The 19228-nt window shown below is 39.8% G+C and overlaps 1 protein-coding gene across 6 annotated transcripts in view; it reads left to right on the forward strand.

Moving 5' to 3' along the window:
• ADCYAP1R1 (ADCYAP receptor type I) overlaps window positions 1–10437 on the forward strand; it is a 142513-nt gene extending 132076 nt beyond the window's left edge. For 4 of the 6 annotated variants that reach the window (XM_030010029.1, XM_041122682.1, XM_041122681.1 and 1 more), the window contains 3 exons: window positions 4016–4145; window positions 4360–4401; window positions 10147–10437. In XM_030010029.1, the coding sequence (XP_029865889.1) occupies window positions 4016–4145; window positions 4360–4401; window positions 10147–10356 (382 nt within the window). In that variant the 3' untranslated portion in view covers window positions 10357–10437. The remainder of the gene's footprint in view (window positions 1–4015; window positions 4146–4359; window positions 4402–10146) is intronic. The other 2 variants (XM_030010030.2, XM_030010034.2) reach the window with 1 other exon arrangement.
• Window positions 10438–19228: the final 8791 nt, after the last annotated feature.

Here is a 19228-nt window from a genome sequence, read left to right on the forward strand (position 1 = left end):
AATGTAGGTGTGGAATTAATTTAACTAAAAATAGATGTCATCATTGCAGGTATCTCTTAACTCTAAGCTGGTCAATGTATACATGCATTCAGTACATACCCATGGGGTTTACAACGGGAGTCACCTCCTCTTAAAGAGGCATCTATAGCGGGCAAGAACAATTCCTTAAAAGTGCATTTTTCTCTGCCTCGGCTTTAGAGACGTTATGTTAATAATTTTACTATAGATATCTACATTATGTATGTCCAAACCTTGGTGGGGTGAAAGTTGTTCTACATGACTACCCCAGATCTTGATGTCTTCACTGCAAAAGTTTATAATTGATCAAATTAATTTCACTTAAGACTCAGCATTTAAACTGATCAATTCTCTTAAATTGAAGAGGCAGGCCTAAATAGCAAAACGACGACTACATAGTGTTTCTTCAAAGGCTATGCTTTGAAGATCTTTAGCTTCTTTTGGCAGTCTGTGATATTTTGTCTCAAAAAAGTTGGGTGGTGAGAACCTCTACAACCAGGGCAACAAGCTTTTTGCCAGGGTAAAAGTTATACTGCATTTTATCCTTAGCTTAATAGCACACAGTGTCATCTGTCAAATCTGGTGTAAGTTACAATGGCTTTTTTTGAGCTACACAACTTTGCAATTAGTCCAACAGAAGCAGCTACAGTCCCAGCAGAAATGGCACAAGACACATCCTTGGAGATACCTGGAACTGATGGGAGAGTAAGCTCTAAGCTACAATTTTCACCTCTCTCTCAGAAACAGAAAAACCAAAGACAACCACAAATTTCCTTACACAATTGCTTCTGGAGCTTCAGGTCCACTGATGTAGAGGACCCGTGTTTTCTGATGGCCTCCTTCATTCATTCTAAATGGCATCATCACGTATCCTGCTCAGCAGTTCTTAGAGTTGTACCTGCGTGTTCTAAATCTAGAGATATATCTTTGTTACATCCTATTCACAGAAGCTGGAAGAAGTTATTTAGACCATTTAGAACCCATAGTTCCTTGTTCCCTATTGCACAGTTGCTAAAAATGCTTGGGTTTTTTTCATCTGATATACAGTTACTGTATTTGTTCAGGTCACAGCATTAATTTGTCTTCTCGAAACCTGTTTTAAAATGCACAATAGGAACACACTGGAATATTCAGTAGAAATCACTGGAAATTCTACTCAGCAGTGCAATGTGTTGTGATTTTCATTTCCAGTTCATGCCCAGTTATGTCCCATGTAATATCCATAGACACTTCAGCAGTCTCCTTAATAAGTGTGGATGTGCAATGGAAAAATAAAGAAGTCATAGTTCCTTCAGATACTGGTCAAAGTTAAATAACCTTTCTACTTTCTGTTCCTTTTACTATAAAGATATCTTTCCATAATTCAACAGAGGAGTGAGGAAAAACGGTGGACACCATTATCTGTGTCTTTTTGTACTAACACTTTATGGAAAGGCCACATTCATAGCCATGCTATTGGAGAAAATCTTATGTTTAAACTGTTTCTAAGGAAAATAACAGCTGAAAAATAGAATGTTAGACTCAACAAAAATTGAAATACGACTTGGTTTTTTTAAGTAACCTTAAGACATTCCTCTACCTGTTGGAATGTAAACAACACTTTTGCTAGACGTTTTGGAGAACATATCTCTTCTAAACAGCTAGTGTAAACACAATTGAATGACTATTGTCCTCAAAACTTTTGGATCCATCCCCTAAGTTTCTTGCTTGTATGAAAGAGTGTGGGAAGAAAAAAGCATCTTTTTTCAAAGATGAATATCTTTGGCTGTTACACTCCTGAGAATTTCACTGTGTCCTTTAACATCTTCATTTCACCATCGCACATAAACTTACATGTCTCACAGGTGCTGCGTTAAGTCTTCTTTCTTCCTAATGCTCTTGAAAAAACAACAGTTCATCATCATCCACACCATCATTAGTATCTCTCAAGTTTTTCATATTATTAAAATCTTCTTTTCCTCTTTATCCGTCTTAGTAGTCTATAAAATTCAGAATGTGTTATTTCTTACATTTCATGTATTTTCTTCCTGACTGTTGTGACAATATTGAAGACAGCATCTCACATAAGTTGATGATGACATTATATTTCAAGATCTTACAAACTAATTGTATGATTAATCAGATATAATTAATGCCAGAAAACTGACAATAAAAAAAAGTCTTCCTCTGCATCTTTCTGAAAATTAATCTCCTATGACTGTGGTGAGATACAACCTACTAATAGACAATTCTATTCTGACTTTTAAATTAAGATAACATTTATTCTTTTGTTGTTGTTGTCATTAATTTTGAATACAAAGGGTAACAGATTTTGAGAGATGATACTTCTTTGTCCAGTTTACTACCTTAATTTCATTTCTTTTTTATTCCATGGCTAGTTTAAGACACTTAGGTTCTTTACATCCTTTTTTGTTTATGGAGATAATATTATTCTATAATCTTTTCCACAATAGTTCTGTTTCTTTTCATTAATCTGATTACATGTCCATAGAGAAAAAGGACTAGAAGGGACCTTGAAAGGTCCTTTAGTCCATTACACTGGGTCACTCCTGTATAGCATACTCTTTCTAGAGATCACCAAAGTTGGAGACTCTGTATGCTTTTCATCAACCGGTTCCAAGATCGTTCCTCTCTTTTTAAAAAAAATTTGGTCAATATCTGACTTGATAACTCACAAGAACTGTATTCTCTGGGTCTTTCACCAAGACTGAGATTTGGTGTGCATCAGACTGATGAATCATGTGTGTTTAGTACAATCTCAAGGCAAGGGCTGTGATGTATTTATCACCATTAATGCACAAAGAATGAGTAAGGGACACCAGCAATGAACTGATGTCCCATTTCCAGTTTAGTATTGGATACAACAGCATATGTTCACAGAGTTCTTCGAGATGTATTAATTAAGTCTTCACTTTCAGTAAGACAAACACATCATTTTTGGGATGTTGTTGAGCATGTATTAGCAAATTCAAATGTGTCTGCAATATACCATATAGATATAAACAGAGTGAGCATCTGAATTTCAAAAAGTATGCAGCTCTTCCAAAAATCTTTATGGCTCGTTAGCTTCCTTTGTCCTCCATCTACCTCCTTAACTTACTTGAAGGAAGTCAATCATATTTTTTCCTGTTTGAAAATCTAGAGGTTACTTTAGGCCACTTTGTTTATAATAAAGCACTTGCCTTATTTTCAGGTCAACATTTGCTTTCTCTTTGGTCTTTTTTGCTGCTCAATCAGCAAATGACACTGACCAAAACATGCATAAGTCTTGGCTGGACCCCTGCTTTTGGGGAATTTCATCCATACTCAGCTAAGTGCTTACAGGTACACACATTCATTTCCAGCCCTTTTGTTTATATCTACTGAGTTTGATTTCCCTTTAAAACCTCTTTATACTGATGTAATGGAAATTAGTTACACAATGGAATTACACTTAGGTTTCCAACAGTATAAATGAGACCAAAATCAGGACCTTGAGGAATAGTCATGAGTAGAATAACATACAGGGCTTTTTTAGCTTTATTAGTATTGCTGGTTTGGAATTTTTTGCTGTGCAGAAATATATTCAAACACACACACACACACACACACAAAGTGATTTCAAACACTCCACTGGGATTAAGCAATTGGGTGAGAGGTTTATTATTGTGTTATGGTAGCAGTCTGAATCCCTTAGCAAGATTACTCTCCTCATGTTTGGCACGGTAGAAAAAATCCCTGCCTATAATAATGCAAATTAAAATAACAGTACAGAGTATTAAGCATTGCTAATGTGCTATTATTGTAGCAGTGTGAAGAAGTGGGAGCAAACTACAGGGTGTGTGAAATCACTGTTTGGGAACAAATGGGAATGTTGTATATTTGTTTGTATAATTACACAGTGTATGTATTTCCCAAAAGGGAGGCAACAAAATATTTTCTGTGTTTTCTTCTTTAATTAAAGCACAAGTTGTTTATTACAAAGCTGCATTAAAGTTCTTTCACTCTATTATAACAGGAGACTGGCTCGCTCTACACTACTGCTTATCCCCTTGTTTGGAATTCACTACACGGTGTTTGCTTTTTCTCCTGAAAATGTCAGTAAGCGGGAGAGACTAGTGTTTGAATTGGGACTGGGATCTTTCCAGGTGATTATACAGTGAATTCTGCTTTTGTTAAAAAGAAATCTCTATTCATTAGAACTACTTTGCATGCACAGTTCTCAGACTGTGTATTTGTTTATTTATGTATATGCTTTGTATCCTAGGATTTTGGTTTTTGTTTGTTTTAACTCCAGCTATTTTCTAACATTTACTGAAGGATTTGAATTACATTTTTTTTTTTTCTCTCCCATTTACCTAGGGTTTTGTTGTTGCTGTTCTCTATTGTTTCTTGAATGGGGAGGTAAGACTTTTAATATTTAACCTCCCTCACCCACCATCCCCATCCCATTGCCTTGTGGGAGTAACCGCTATTCTAATCCTTCACTGTAACTCATCATCTACCATATTCCCTAAAACCGTAGGCTGAATCTCACATCGTCTCAGAAAAGAAAGAGGATGTGTTGATGTCTTTATTAAACCAAAACATTGGCCTCACCAGAGATGATGGCTCAGATTAATGCTTCCTAACAGAGGTCGGGACTATACTGGGCTCTTTCGTTATGTCATCCCAGCTGCAGAATTTTGCACTTGTCCTTGCTGAACTTCATACAGTTCTTGCTAGCCCACTCTTCCAGCCTGTTCAGTACTCGCTGTAAAGTGGATCTCCTTTCTGACATGTCCACCTCATCACGCAGATGGGTGTCATCAGCCAACTTGATGAGGGTGCTTTCAATCCCATCATCCAGATCATTTTTGAAGATGTTGAACAGTATGGGGTGCAGTATCAATCCCTGGACGATCCCACTAGTAACAGTTTGCCAGCATGAGTAAAAACCGTTGTTCACCACCTTCTGAGTGTGGCCTGTTAGCCAATTTCCTACCCGTCTTGCAGACCACCCACCCAATCCATATCTTGCCAGCTTCCCTAGGAGAAGGCTGTGGGAAACAGTGTCAAACATTTTGCTGACATCCAGGTAAACAACATCCACTGCCTTCCCCATGTCAACAGAAAATATTATTTTGTTGTAGAAGGTGATCAGGTTAGCCTGGTATGATTTGCCTTTGGTAAATCCTTGCTGGCTTTTCCCAATCAGTGTGATAGTTTCTAGGAGGTCTCATTCCATTATTTTGCCAGAGACTGAATTAGCACTGATAGGCTTGTAGTTTCCTAGGTCTTCTTTGGAATAGAATAGAATAGAATAGAATAGAATAGAATAGAATAGAATAGAATAGAATAGAATAGAATAGAGCAGAGCCTCTTTTGGGCCCTTCTTGTAGAATGGTATGACATTTGCCCTCTTCCAGTCATCAGGGATATCTCCTGATCTCCATGACTTTTCAAATATCATAGACAGTGGCCTTGAAACAATGTCAACCACGTCTTTTAACACCTCGAGGTGGCTTCCACCTGGGCCCATAAATTTATGTGGGTTAAGACAGCTGGTCTCTTGTTCTGTCTTCTTCCTTTCCCTTTGTGGGGGATGGACTGTTCTTGTGTTTCCAGGACGCTATTCTTGCACTCACAAGCTTCTTTGCCCTCCATGGATGCTTCCCATGGAATCCCTCACGGTTGAGCTTTGAAGATATTGAAATTGGCTCTTCTAAAATCCAGGGTCTTTGTACTACTACTGGTCTTCAGTGTGCTCAGCAGTACCTTAAACTCCCCAGTGCTATGATCACTGTATCCAAGGCTACCATTGGTCATTAGTTATGTTGTCAAGTAAATCTTCCTGGTTTGTGAGCCGTAAATCTAGCAATTATAGAATCATAGAATCATTTAGGTTGGAAAAGGCCTTTAAGGTCATCGAGTCCAACCTAACACTGCCAAGTCCACCAATAAACCACGTCCCTACGTGCCATGTCTACATGTCTTTTAAATACCTCCCAGGATTGTGACTAAACCACTTCCCTGGGCAGCCTGTTCCAATGTCTGACAACCCTTTCAGTAAAGAAATTTTTCCTAATATCCAATCTAAACCTCCCCTGGTGCAACTTGAGGCCATTTCCTCGTCCTATTACTTGCTACTGGGGAAAACAGACCAATACTCACCTCGCTACAACCTCCTTCCAGGTGAAAAGCAATGCACTGTTCCTAGTCGGCATGTCCAGCATCTGTAGCAGAAGGCAATCCTCAATACACCCCAGGAACCTGATGGAGGACTTGTGTACCTCTGTGCTGTTTTCCCAACAAATGGCTGGGAAAAATCACCCAAGAGAAACAGGTTTTGTTGGCCTGAGACTTCCTTAAGCACCTGAAGTAAGGTTTCATCAGCTTCCTCATCCTAATTGGGAGGCTGATAACAGATACCTAACAAAAAGTCCCCCTTGGTGACAATTCCTCTAATCTTGATCCAAAGGCATTCAATAGAACTTTTGTTGTCTCCATAACTCACCTCCATACACTCAAATTTCTGTTTTACACAAAGGGGAACTCTACCTCTTCTTCTTCCCTTCCTATCTTCCCAAAAGAATTTGTAGCCATCCATTGTGATCTTCCAGTCATGTGAGTATTCCCACCAAGTTTCTGTGTTTTCTATAACATCATAACTCTCTGACTGGGCACGGAGCTCCAGTTTCTCCTGTTTGCTGCCCAGACTACATACATTGGTATACACAAACTTGAGGTAACTGGACTTAGGGTTCTTGCCTTTGAAGAGGTTTGGGGGAGCATTCCTCACTACTCTGGTAAGTGAACTCATCCAACCTGCTGCTTCTGAATATGCAGATGTCACAGCTTTGGACACTACCCCCCAAATTCATTAGTTTAAAGCTTAATTTACTAAGTCAGCCAGTCTGCTAGTGAAGATTCTCCTGCTCATCTCTCCCCAATAAGCTGTTTTCATTAAAGAATGTCCTATGATTGTATAAAACAGAACCCTGGCAATAACACCAGCCACGAAGCCAGGTATAGATCCACATGATGCATCAACTTCTGCCTGCACTCCTATCTCTGACTGGCAAGACAGAGAAGAAGATCACTTGGGCATCTGTCCCTTTCACTTACACCACCAGGGCTCTGAAGTCCTGCTTGATCTTGCTGAGGCTTTGCTTTACCATGTCATTGGTGCCCACATGGAAAAGAAGTAGCGGGTAGGAGTCTGTGTTTTTGACTAGTTGTGGCAATCTCTCTGTGACATCCTGGATCTTGGCTCCTGGCAAGCAGCAAAATTCACTCGACCGTATATAAAGCAGGCAACTGTACCAACTGGTTGGTACATAAGGAGAGTGAAGCGATAACCTGCTCCCATGGGTCACCAAAGACCACGGCTCCTCTTTCTTCAAGGTGCTGTCTGTTCACTGGTGAAGCTCTTTGTCTGGTAGTCCTTGGAGGTCAGTGCCACAGGGCCCTAATATTTCTTTTTGCAAAGTCTCAATACTCCATCTGGTTCTTGTTCACCCTCTCTAACATAACACAGCCTGCTAACTTCTCCTGCAGGTCCTCCACCTGCTGCCTGAATAACTCTACCAGCGCCCACCTTGAGCGAGTGCAGCTTCCACCTTCCTCCACCCAGGAGGTGGGGTTACAGTCTTTGCATCCCTCCACCTGAACAGCAGCTTCCCTGGTACGAAGCTCTGTCTAGGTGGTTACCTCCACTCTTCCCAGGCTAGCCTGGCTAGGTTGCTGATTCCTGTCTGCTGCAGAGCACAGCCCTTGCCTGGTCTTTACCATCATGCTTCCAAAAAGCTCAAAGCACTGCCTAATAAACCCTTCTGATTCCCTGGAGACCTCAAGCTGCTTGGTGGGCTTGCAGAGCCACCAGCTAGGTTGGGTGACCATGGAGGCTGCAGCCTAAGCCTGCAGGTGAGCAGAGCAGGCAGCAGCCCAAAAACCGGCAGAATCCCCAGCCCTTCTTGCATGAACTGCCACACAAACTGCTGATGCCGCTCCCAACACATGCCACGTCCTGTTGCTGATGCCGCACTCAACCCAATACCATGCCCCGTTGCTGATGCTGTTCCCAACAGACACCGTGCCCTGTTTGCACCCCTAAGGTTGCTGGCACTCGCCGGGAGCCAGTTATATGTGGCTTCCCACGGTTCGATCTGGCCGTGGGGACAGCTGGCATCACCCAACTGTTGCCCACTCCTCTCGTGAGACCTGCCATCTGCCAGCTGGTCTGCTAGCGTCAGCTTCCCACGTTTGTTCTTTTTCTGATTCACCCATTCTCATCTGCAAATTGAAATTGCCCTGCCTTTGTTTATCAGACTGAATACTTGAGATGATTGTTTTCTGAATTAACAGAAAAAGGCTCCCTCCTCAAGGCTGCCTTAAGAGGAATATCTACAGTTCATCCATTCTCTCCTCCACTGATACACATCTATTATGCAGTCCAACAGGAGAAGACTTCTCCTAAAATCACCTTCTTTTTTTCTTTCCAAGGAGGCTGAGACCATTTTTTTCTACCAGATTTAGTGCAGTAGTTGTTCTATGCTTGTTCACATATAGTGTGCAATAGCTGGTCATCTTTGATCATGGGCTCAGTCAAGGTAACTGTCAAAAGACCACAGGTCTGTTAAAGCATTAGTCATAGCTCAGCCCCAAGTAACTCAGAAGGTGAGTTCTGGATCATGCCTTGCTGGAATTAGTGGCTGCATTCATACTTCACCAGCTGGCATTACTGGATATCCACCTCTCCCACTTACAACTGTTGTTTCATTTATTATATTCCATGAGCGCTAAAAGAATAGCTGTAAGGTCTTGTCTAAAACTAATCTGGAGAGAAGCACCTTCCAAGGTAACATGCACAGAGTGTCAGATTTCCTGAAACGCCTTGGAGGGAGTGGAGTGGTCGTTCTTAGCCAAATTAACACAAACAGATTAATTAAAACCATTTTACCTCTCAAGACATTAAAGAATGTCTTGTGCCTCCGCTAAATTACTTAGGTTAAGAAAGCATTCACCTTTGGTATATTACACTGTTACAGATGCAAACACTATTTTCTTTTTACAGAGGTAATATACCTCCCTACTCTATCTAATCTATATCTATCTATACTTTAACCAAAATAGAAATTTACAGATAGTAGAAGGAGAATGCAAGTTTTCAGGTGGGATTTTTCCTCTCTGCAGTTTGTGTCCATACAGTTGAAGCACTTGTTCAGCATTTTGGCGTATGCTGATCCATTTTGACAATTGTATTAGTCTAGGAAAATCTAGCAATGACTGTTACAGACAAGAAGAACATCTTGGACACAGCAGCTCATTGGAGACTAGAAAAATATTTTGGTAAAATATATCTACATATTTCCTTGTTCTTATGCTGTTTCATTCAGAAATATGCTACACGCTAGTGTCAGGAATGAGTAATAAACCGAGCAAATGTTGGTCTGAGTTAGTATGATCTTTCTTATATTAAATCTTCACTATCTTATATATATATGTACACATGTGCACACCTAGCAGGATTGCCAGGAAATTAGTGATCAATGAAAAGTAGAAAAGCTACAGATTTATTTGCTTATTTTCTAATAGAACTTCTGACCATAGATTGTTTTACTCTTGGTGATTTACTGTGGGTGCCCATGAAAAAAATCTCAAGGGAAAGGAGGTCGTCACAGATGCCTATTAATCCAAGAGCTGATGCCTGCTTAGAAGTGATCTGAAAGCAGGAGGCAAAGTTTTCAGTAGACGTGCATCCATTAATGGCAGGTGAGACACAAGCTGCCTGTATGGACAGGTTATTTCATTACTGTCTAGTACCTTTTGGTTGCTGGTTTCTTTGGCTCCTTGCTAGGTATTTGGCTCTGGCCATTGATGAAAACAGAATATTTTTTCCAAGAAGCTAGCTCAAGAACCATGTTGGAGTTTGTGTTGAACAGGTCTTCTATGCACCTCTGGGCTGATCCTAAATTATCTGAAGTCAGAGACACAGAACCTGAGCTGTTGCTCCCACTGCATGACTGGACCTCTTTCAGACATGGAGAAGTCACTTCAGATTTAATAGTCTTAAAAATATTTCTGTCCAATTGTGGGTTTTTTTCTAATCTTGATAATTTGTCAGCATGTCCTCGAGCAGCTAAGTACATAAAAATTGACCTTTTGAAGTTTCTCCCTAAAGGTGCAATCAGAAATAAAGAGAAAATGGAGGAGCTGGAAAGTCAACCGGTATTTTGCTGTGGATTTCAAACATCGCCATCCTTCTCTAGCGAGCAGCGGAGTGAACGGGGGGACACAACTCTCCATTCTGAGCAAGAGCAGCTCTCAGATTCGGATGTCCAGCATAAATGCAGAGAACCTAGCGACATGAGCAGCTAAGGAAAACAAATCAATCAACAACAAACCAAAAACCATCCCGTTAAAAAGAAAAAAAAAATCATAATTTTGGTGGTGGTGTAGGTCCTTTCCTTTCCTTTCCTTTCCTTTCCTTTCCTTTCCTTTCCTTTCCTTTCCTTTCCTTTCCTTTCCTTTCCTTTCCTTTCCTTTCCTTTCCTTTCCTTTCCTTTCCTTTCCTTTCCATCTGTAGAGGTGAAAAAGCAAAGGAAATGTGTATATATATCTTTTTAACAACCACTGTAAATACCCAAATGTACTCAAGGCCATTAATGGAAAAATGTTAAAAAGATAAACAACAGGCCAAGCCCACCCACTCAATGATTTACATTTCAGAGCACCTGCAAGTAATCCGTCGTCAGTCAAAAGTAACAAGTGATTGCTGTGCAGTTGTGATCCTTGGTTGCCAAACTGATACTAATCTGTGAATGGACATGACCACTGTTATTTTTCAAATTGGTTTCCATTTTGGTTTGGATTTGCCTTTTTTTTTTTCCCTAGTTGAACGTATCTTAGCCTGTCCCTGTCTTTTGGCATGTGAATTTCTGCAGTGTTTCTCTTTTGAGTCTTAGGATGGAGCTAACATGCTTGGGTTAATCAAACCAGCCGATTCAGGAAGAACTCCCGATAATTGAGTTCACGGCTGGATTTAGTCAGATGTTCCCGGTGGACTTAAAGAAACTGCTGTGCCAATGTGAAGCTGCATAGGTACTACCAATCAGTCCGGGGACTCGAGGCAAGCGAGATGGGATCAGCTGTCCTTTTCCATACCCAGGGACACTTCTGAGAATGCTTTATGTTCTAGCTGAGCTGTGAATTTTCTAAAAGGGCCGTGCAGTTGAGATATATCTATATTTTTGGCATTGACTGATTGATAGATTGATTGATCAGATTCTTTGAATAACAAAAATAACTGTCCCCTCCTTCCCACCTTCAGAGCAAAAGTCAGTTCCAGGATGGCCTTTCCCTCCAGATAACCTTGATCCCTCTGCACCTGTGTTCAAACATGGCATGTTTTTGGGTAGTGCTTTCACACAGAGTGTGGTGCCTTTGCAACCTGGTTGACTTCTGTCTGTTGACTCTTCCCTGCCAGAGCAAGAGGCACAAGAAGGATCTGGCATGATCATCTTGGAAGGTAAAAATCATCTGCAATTGGTGAGCAGCTAAACTGAACAATAAGATAGTATGGAAGGAAAAGATACTGACTTTGGATGACTTCCCACACCTGGCAGTTTTCTCTCTCTTTGGATATTCTGTTTGTTTAACCACCAATGGTCTTACTGCTTTTCTTTGAGAGGAACTAAAAATGTTCTTTCAACCTTTGCCTTGTAGTTAAAGCCACGACTGGTATATATCTACTTCAATCAAATGTCGATGATGTCAATTCTTAAAAGTCTTTATACAGTGCATAAAGGCTTTAAGGCCGGTCCTAGCTCTCACTTCATTTTGGATTTATGAACTGATATATATATATATAAAAAATATATATATGTGCGTCTATGTGTATGCATATATTAAAAAAATGAAAATGACATTTTAAATGTGAAGTTTTGAACTAAAACTAATGGTAACCAGGAAATTCAAAATTCAGGCTTGTTCTTTGGTGTTAGTTGACATGATCATGAACTAAAAAAAAAAGTGAAAGACTCAGAATTTTGATGTCAGCTGAGTGTGAGCTTTTAATTTCACTGGTTTTTGTTAGTTTAGGTAAAAAAAGTTTTAATGTCATTTTAAGCATAGGTGTTTAAAAACAATGCTAGTTTCCTTGTTTTTAAAAGGAGAAAAAAGGTCTCAGAGAGTTGTGAAAGAAATATTAATTATAATATTTAACACTTATATTGTGCTTTATGGGACATAATCTGTTCTCAGTTGTAGCAGTGTGAATGTAAGTATAATTTGAAACAGAGAGAAATGTTGAGATTGACTTCATATTTGTACAGGATCATGCTCTTACAAGATGCTTACACCCCTTTCAGGTGAAATCTACACTTGCACAGAAGACCAGCAAAAAGATTTAAATTACTTACTTTATACTCCAGTGTCTTAAGTGGGAGTTAAATGATCCAGACACCTTTTTTTTTAAGTCTTCAGCACTGGTTTGCTGCTCTGAGAGCAGAATTTGTCCCCCCCCACCAGACTCTCTGCAAAAGTCACTGAAGTATTTTTAACTGATAGATTGCAGCTTCCTCTCTCATTAGTTGCTGCTAAAAGCTATTTTAGAAAGTTTCCCAAGGAACCATGCACTTTGCAGTCCAGAAAGACATGGGAGAAGGGGTAAGTCAGATCTATCAGGTAAATGCCTACTTAGACATTTTTTAAATGAGACTATCTAATATTAGATGAATAGATAACATTTAGTTTTGTATTTTCTGTAGTATGGGCTTTCACAAGGTATTGTATTGACAATACTGTAAGTGCATTACTTAAAAAAAATAAAAAAATATAATTCGCATGAATGGCTAGTAGCCAATTTTCAAGCACTAATAAATTAGAACTTTTGAGAAAAAAGGTGTTGAATAACTGCCTCTAGCTGGTGACGTTTTGCCATGTTTCAGTCCAGAGCAAGAAGGCGTTTGTATCTTTTTTTTTATTTTTTGTTTTTATTTTGGTTGTTGTTGTTGAGGCCTTTTCTGAGCTTACTTTTGGATTCTGTTGTTTTCCTGGCTGTCCTACAGTGCTCTGCAATTTGAGTTGGTGGATCTCAGTCCAGTGCCTCGTGGGCAAATGTCCACATCACCAAAACCACCCTCCAATCATGCACACTGGAGACCAGGTCCTCAGCTAAATTAAAATCAGTACAGAAAACTGTTATCATTAGAAAAAAGCCACTTCACTTTGGCTTGGGATTTGGCCTCAGCACATTATTATTACTATTATTTTCTGCCAGTCTCAGCAAGAGAGGCCAAGGACTGAATAGTCGTGAGAATTTGGACTTGCCCCTTAAATTCCTAGAGCCAATGCTCAGGAGCAAGACAAGTTGGAGGGCAGTGGAGGGGAAATTTCTTCTGTTGCAGTCCCTGTGTTTCTTGTTCAGTGGGCGAATTGAAGTCTTCAGTACCTTTCACCAGCACTGAATTTACTAGAACAAATGGTATCTCTTGGCATATTTAATATACAATATATTATACAAGCAACCCCCTTCTATTATGATTTTTTTATTGGCGGAGTTGATGCACTTGCAAATGTGGCTTTCCTTAGTCACTCAAACTTTCTCAGTGTTACTGGAAAGATCATACTTCAGGTGTCTATTTTTATCTAAATCAGACTCTGATGCCATCGCACAAATTAGCTCTCAAGAAATCTTTATGTTGAATGTAAGCTGAAGATGCTGGACATGCATGGCCACCATTGACAGTGGCTATCATTTCTATTTGTTTCAGGATGGAAGAAACCAACAGGTGGTTTGCTTCTAAGTGTGTGTAAATATCGATTGAATGTAACAGTGCTTTGTTTGATTTTTCACTGTGAAATATATTTTGGAGCTAGAAAGGCTGTGTTGTTGAAAACAATACAATATTAAAAGAAAAACAAGTGTGCAGTGCTCCTTGAGCCATTTTTTCTACCATGTCCGTAATGTATTTCTTGTCTAATTTTCTTATTTTGCTTTTGTAAATGTACAAAAAGTTTCTGTGCTGCAGCTTTTGTGACTATTTACTGTATCTAACCACTGTTTGATTATTGACTTTTTGATGTGGAGTGCTGGTACTACAGGACAATTAACATCCCAAAATGAAAACTACAACCTGTATTTCAAAGGACAAGACTTGTTTCATTGTTGCGTGATGACCTCACCTCCTTTTACCTTCACCTACATTTAGTATATCTGGAACTCAGACTCCAGGTAATGAAACTTAAATGCTTAGTTTGGGGAGTTTTTATTTCATAGAGGAAAAATACCCAAGTTCCTCTACCTCATTTAAGCATTTGTATTTGAAAACCCAGTATTAAAATGGAGTGGTAGGAAAAGGGAGAGAGATGAAGGCAGGTGAGTGAGTCCAGAGTGAAATGCAAAAAAGGTGCAGTTTGGAAGTTAAATTCAGACACTGTATTTGGTGTCTAGCTCCTCCTTTGCAGCAGCTGTCCATCTTACAACTAAAGAGCTGTGTCTTGCAACTACAAGGCTAAATAACAACCAGAAGCGAGCAGGAACTGGCTGTGCTGATAATTTGAGATTACATTTGCAAAGATGACTCTTCCTAGACTCTCTCCATCGTCAATAGCAAGTGTGAGATACCCTCCAGAAGGGAAGGCAGAGCTGTTCATAGAATCAACAGCCCAGGTTGGAAGGGACCTTGGACACCCATCTGGTCCAACCTTTCATGAGGAAGGGAGATTATTTACCACCCTGTCTAACTGCATCTTGAAATCCTCCAATGATGAGGACTCCGCCGCATCCCTGGGGAGGTTGTTCCAGTGAATGATTGTTCTCACTGTAAAAAATTTCTTTCTTATGTCAAGATAAAACCTCTCCTGGTGCAACCTGTACCTGTTCCCTTTGTCTTCTCCACGTGGGTGCTTGTGAAGAGACAGTCTCCGTCCTCTTTGTAGCCACCCTTTTAGTACTAGAATACTGTGATGAGGTCCCCCCGAACCTTCTCTTCTTCAGGGAGAAAAGACCTAACTCCTTCCATTTTTCCTCATCGAGCAGGTTGTCCATCCCTTTGATCATCTTCTTGGCCCTCCTTTTGACCCTCTCCAGTGGGGCCGCATCTTTCTTGAATTGTGAGGACCAGAACTGGACACAAAGTAGAGTTTGTTAGACTCCTGCTCAAAACCTGACCTGGGAGAATCTGATCCTCTTCAGCAGTGACGAAAGGATTAGTTGCCATAATTTACATTGTCCACGTCATTTTGTATAATTGTGGCTTTCCATAATATTGTCATATCAATGATGGATGAAATTCTGTTTCGGAATAGCATGATAGCTTGCATATGAAGGGCTATGCAAGGCCTCTGGTTAGCTCAGAGATTCAGTTTTTTCTCATAAATCTCATGGACAAAAGAAATCAGTAACTAAAAATATTGCAAGGCAAAATGGTCAAGAACAAAACATATTTAGCAGAGTTAGAGCTGTTGGTCTCTCATCCTCAGGTGTTCCAGAGCAGTACAGTGCCATAAGGACACTTAATCTGAAGGAAACTCTGTAATTGTCATTATTTTCACAGCATATTATGCCCACTCCTAAACTGATCAACTTGCCTTTAAAAATTCAGTAGGCTTTTCTTTTTCTCATGTTCTTTTCCCACTGGAAAGTTGTTGTAAAACTTCATTCTTCTGGCAGTTAGAAACCTTTTTCTGAATTCCAAATTAAAATAATTCCTGGCTCACTTGTGCTCATTGTCATACTAATCTTGCCTCCAGTTCCTTTCTCCCTTCCTGAAATATGAACAGCTTTATTTCAGATACAGTCTACAGTTTATCTTTGATCATGCAGCTGAAAGATAAGCCTAAAAATAATCATGCTATTAAGCTGCATTTGTTTCAGCTGTAATCTCAATACAGGCAGCAAAAACAGTGCAAAGAAGCAAATACAGACATATGCAAATCCACTGAGAACAGCAGGAAAATTAACTGGAAGCAGCATGCCAAGCACCCTGAAAAAATAAGTAACAATAAAACTAGTAGAAATTTTTCCAGTTCTTGAAAGCGTATAAACAAGATTTGGGTTTTGAGCAGCTTACATTCAGTCAGATCTAAAGGCAGAAATGAACCCAACCTTCTCCTTTTCTGGTTTCAGTTATAATCTTGCAAGACAAGCTGTATTGCTGCTGTTTCTGTTCAAAGGGATAGGACGCTCATTCAGTCAACATACTGCAGGAAAACAACATTCAAATAGGCAAAAATATACTGGCTGTGTCAGCTTGTGAGGTTTCAGTGCTCACGTGTCTGACACGGCTACTGAATCCCTACTGAATGTCTCCTGTGAACCATGCAGATACCTAACTTCACATTATCTTTCCAGCCCAGCCCTGCCAGAAATTAGATATAAAAATTTCAGAGGGTACAGCAAGAAAAGTGTGTGAGTGACTTTAGTAAACAGTGGCAATAAAAGAAATGCAAACCCCCATTCATTTAATTGGCTTTATTTGCCTTGTTATTTGAAATTATTTTTCAATAGTGTTTCAGAAACAATTGCTTATGGCAGATGTTTTCAACCTGTGGTCTGTGGAGACTTCAGAGCCCATAGACTATTTCTGAAGTGTCCATGGAATATGATTAAGTAAAATAAATTCATTCTTTGCATATAGCAATATATGCTTGTAAGGCTCCTGAAGGGCTTTTGTCTTACCTGTGATTATGTGAAGGCTCCCAAAGATTAAAAAAAGGTTGAAAAGTACAGCTGCAAACAGCTGAGGACGTGTTACTACAAGCTATTTTCCCAGGACAATCTAGATGAGTGTTTTTTCAGCTTTTTGCACATAGCATCATCCGGTCTTTGATGAACCTCTCAATGCCTCCCATCCAACACCCGCTTTGACAAATAATGATAGAGAGGAGATAGCGAGGAAAGCATGACCACTGTTAACCAGCTATAATCAGAAGGAGTATCTATATCCCAATATTACAGAAGGGCCAGGCTGAAAGAGCAGTGTAGCCAGGTTCCTTTGTAGCTTTTTCACAGCAAGTGATTTGGTTTGAGAAGATACAGGTAGAACAGATGCTGCACCCTGGTTGAAGCTACTTCACTTACTCCTCCGTGTCCTCAACATCAACAGAAACATGCAAGCTGTGATTTCACAGCTGCCATGAAGTTCTATGAAGCCTTCTTACATGACAAAGTACAGGATCCAAATGCCAAAGGTAATCCTCATATTTTTCATGTTCAGTGGAGGTACCTTGAAAGTTCAACAAATTAAGCTTTTCCTCCTTGGTTTGATTATGTGATTTCATTTTAAGACTTTTGTTCTGAGATTTTCTCATGTGGGCAAGGCTTCCAGAGGAACGTAGGATGCTTAAAAACATCTGCTACATGACACTGCAGGGCAATAAATATGACCTCAGCAGAGCTATTATAGCATGGAAGGTCTAAAGGGAAGCAAGACAAGGTAGTAAGAACAGATAGAGCAGGATATATGGGACACCCCGTGGGATCCTGCTTGGCCTCCAGCTGTCAGACAAGATTAGTGTCTCCTATAGTTCCTATGTCATATCTATGAGCTCTGTGTGGATATCTAGGAAACTGAGATAAACTCACTGGTAGGATTCAGCTCCAAACTCTGATAGCTAGACTTTGATAGCTATGTGAAGGCAGTGTCTGTTGGAGTCCTGCGTCTACAACTATAGAAATGTACATAATGCAAAGATACAACCAAATATCTGGTTCTACCTGATTTTCTTTCTTAGAGAGTTAAATATCAAGGGCTATGTTAAATATGTGTCCCTTTCAACATCCGGTACTTTCAGCTTTAGGCACTTGGGCTCACAGGCAAAGTCCTGGAAAAGATCCTGTGCCAATAAGCAGACAGCTAAGGAGATATCCACATCACTTAACTCTAGACATCAATTTTGAAGATGTCTTCCTTTGATCTAGTTTCTCCACTTTGCCTTTGTAGTCACAAGAGAGAAAAAAGCAGTTTTAGAGTACAAGGATCAAACACATTTTTGATGTCTGCTCAAGGGTCAGATGATTCATACTTTGCAAGTATCTGTTTCTTTCCACTGGAAAGTCTAGCTGACCAGATCAGAGACAGATGTTGACACTGTGGAAGTCTACACGTAGATGACTTTTCCCATGGCAACTTTGCCCCATCACTATTGTTCTGTTTCATGCATGCTGAGAAATAATGGTCTTGAAAAACTTGGAGGTGGCTTCTGTTGGGTAATTACCAACCAGATTTGGGGGAGGCGCATGCCTGATAATGGCAGTAGCTCTCACCAATAGTATTTTTCAGGAAGTCTTGTTCTCTCTGTCAGATTGTGTCTACATGACCAGCACTTCTGTGTCCAGAAAGAAATCATGGTATATAGTGTACCTGCAGTGAAAAACAGTTAGGATTTTACCCTCTGCTTTTAGCAGTCAGGCACATGCAACCAGTTCAGAATTGCATTTAAGAGTAATGTTAGGAAGATACGGAGTATGTGGTAGTAGTTAATGATGCTCTGATGTTAAGCTCCGTGAATATCTGTACTAAAGAGCTAAGTTCAGCTAAATACACATTGTACTTTGTGTATGAAAACACACCAGCAGAGCTTGAACAATGTTTTGAACCTCATCACCTTCTTATGATTAAAATTGCAATTTCCCATTGGCTTTCTTTTGGGGAATTCATCCATGTAAAGTATTACTGTGTGATATGACACTGTGCGACATGACACTCTTCAGTGTCTGCAATGACTTAGGCTTCTGGATATGCCTTTTCCAATGGACTTTGTGCTTGCAGAGAAGTCTCAAGAGGCCTTTGTGTACTGGTATAATTTGTAAAAACAAATATTTGGTGTGTTCATTCTCTTTCCCTTCTTGTCAATTTAGTGGCAATGCAACATGCTATAGCTCTGAGAAGAGAAGTACAAAGTTATTGGATGGAAAGCTGTATTTTGGCTTTTGACTGTGTCAAGGTACAAACTTACTGGCCTGTTGGGTCTAACACTGACCTTTTTTGGTCAAAATTGATTTAATTGGTAATGGGATCTGGGGTTATTCAGCTTTGTTATGAGGTGGAAACACAGATATCAATTGCTGCTTTCTAACCCTTTTTGTGTTTTGAGAAATTGTTTTTAACATGTATACTGCTGTAGATGACACAATAAATGTATTATCATTTTGTATAAGTCTGTTCTGATATAAAATTGCACCAAAGAGAACTTTTTGTCTGTGAAATTACAGGGTAGCGTATTTCTTCCTGAAGCAGCAGGATGG

This window comes from Aquila chrysaetos, chromosome 3 (genome assembly GCF_900496995.4).
Source record: "Aquila chrysaetos chrysaetos chromosome 3, bAquChr1.4, whole genome shotgun sequence".
NCBI lineage: Eukaryota > Metazoa > Chordata > Aves > Accipitriformes > Accipitridae > Aquila > Aquila chrysaetos.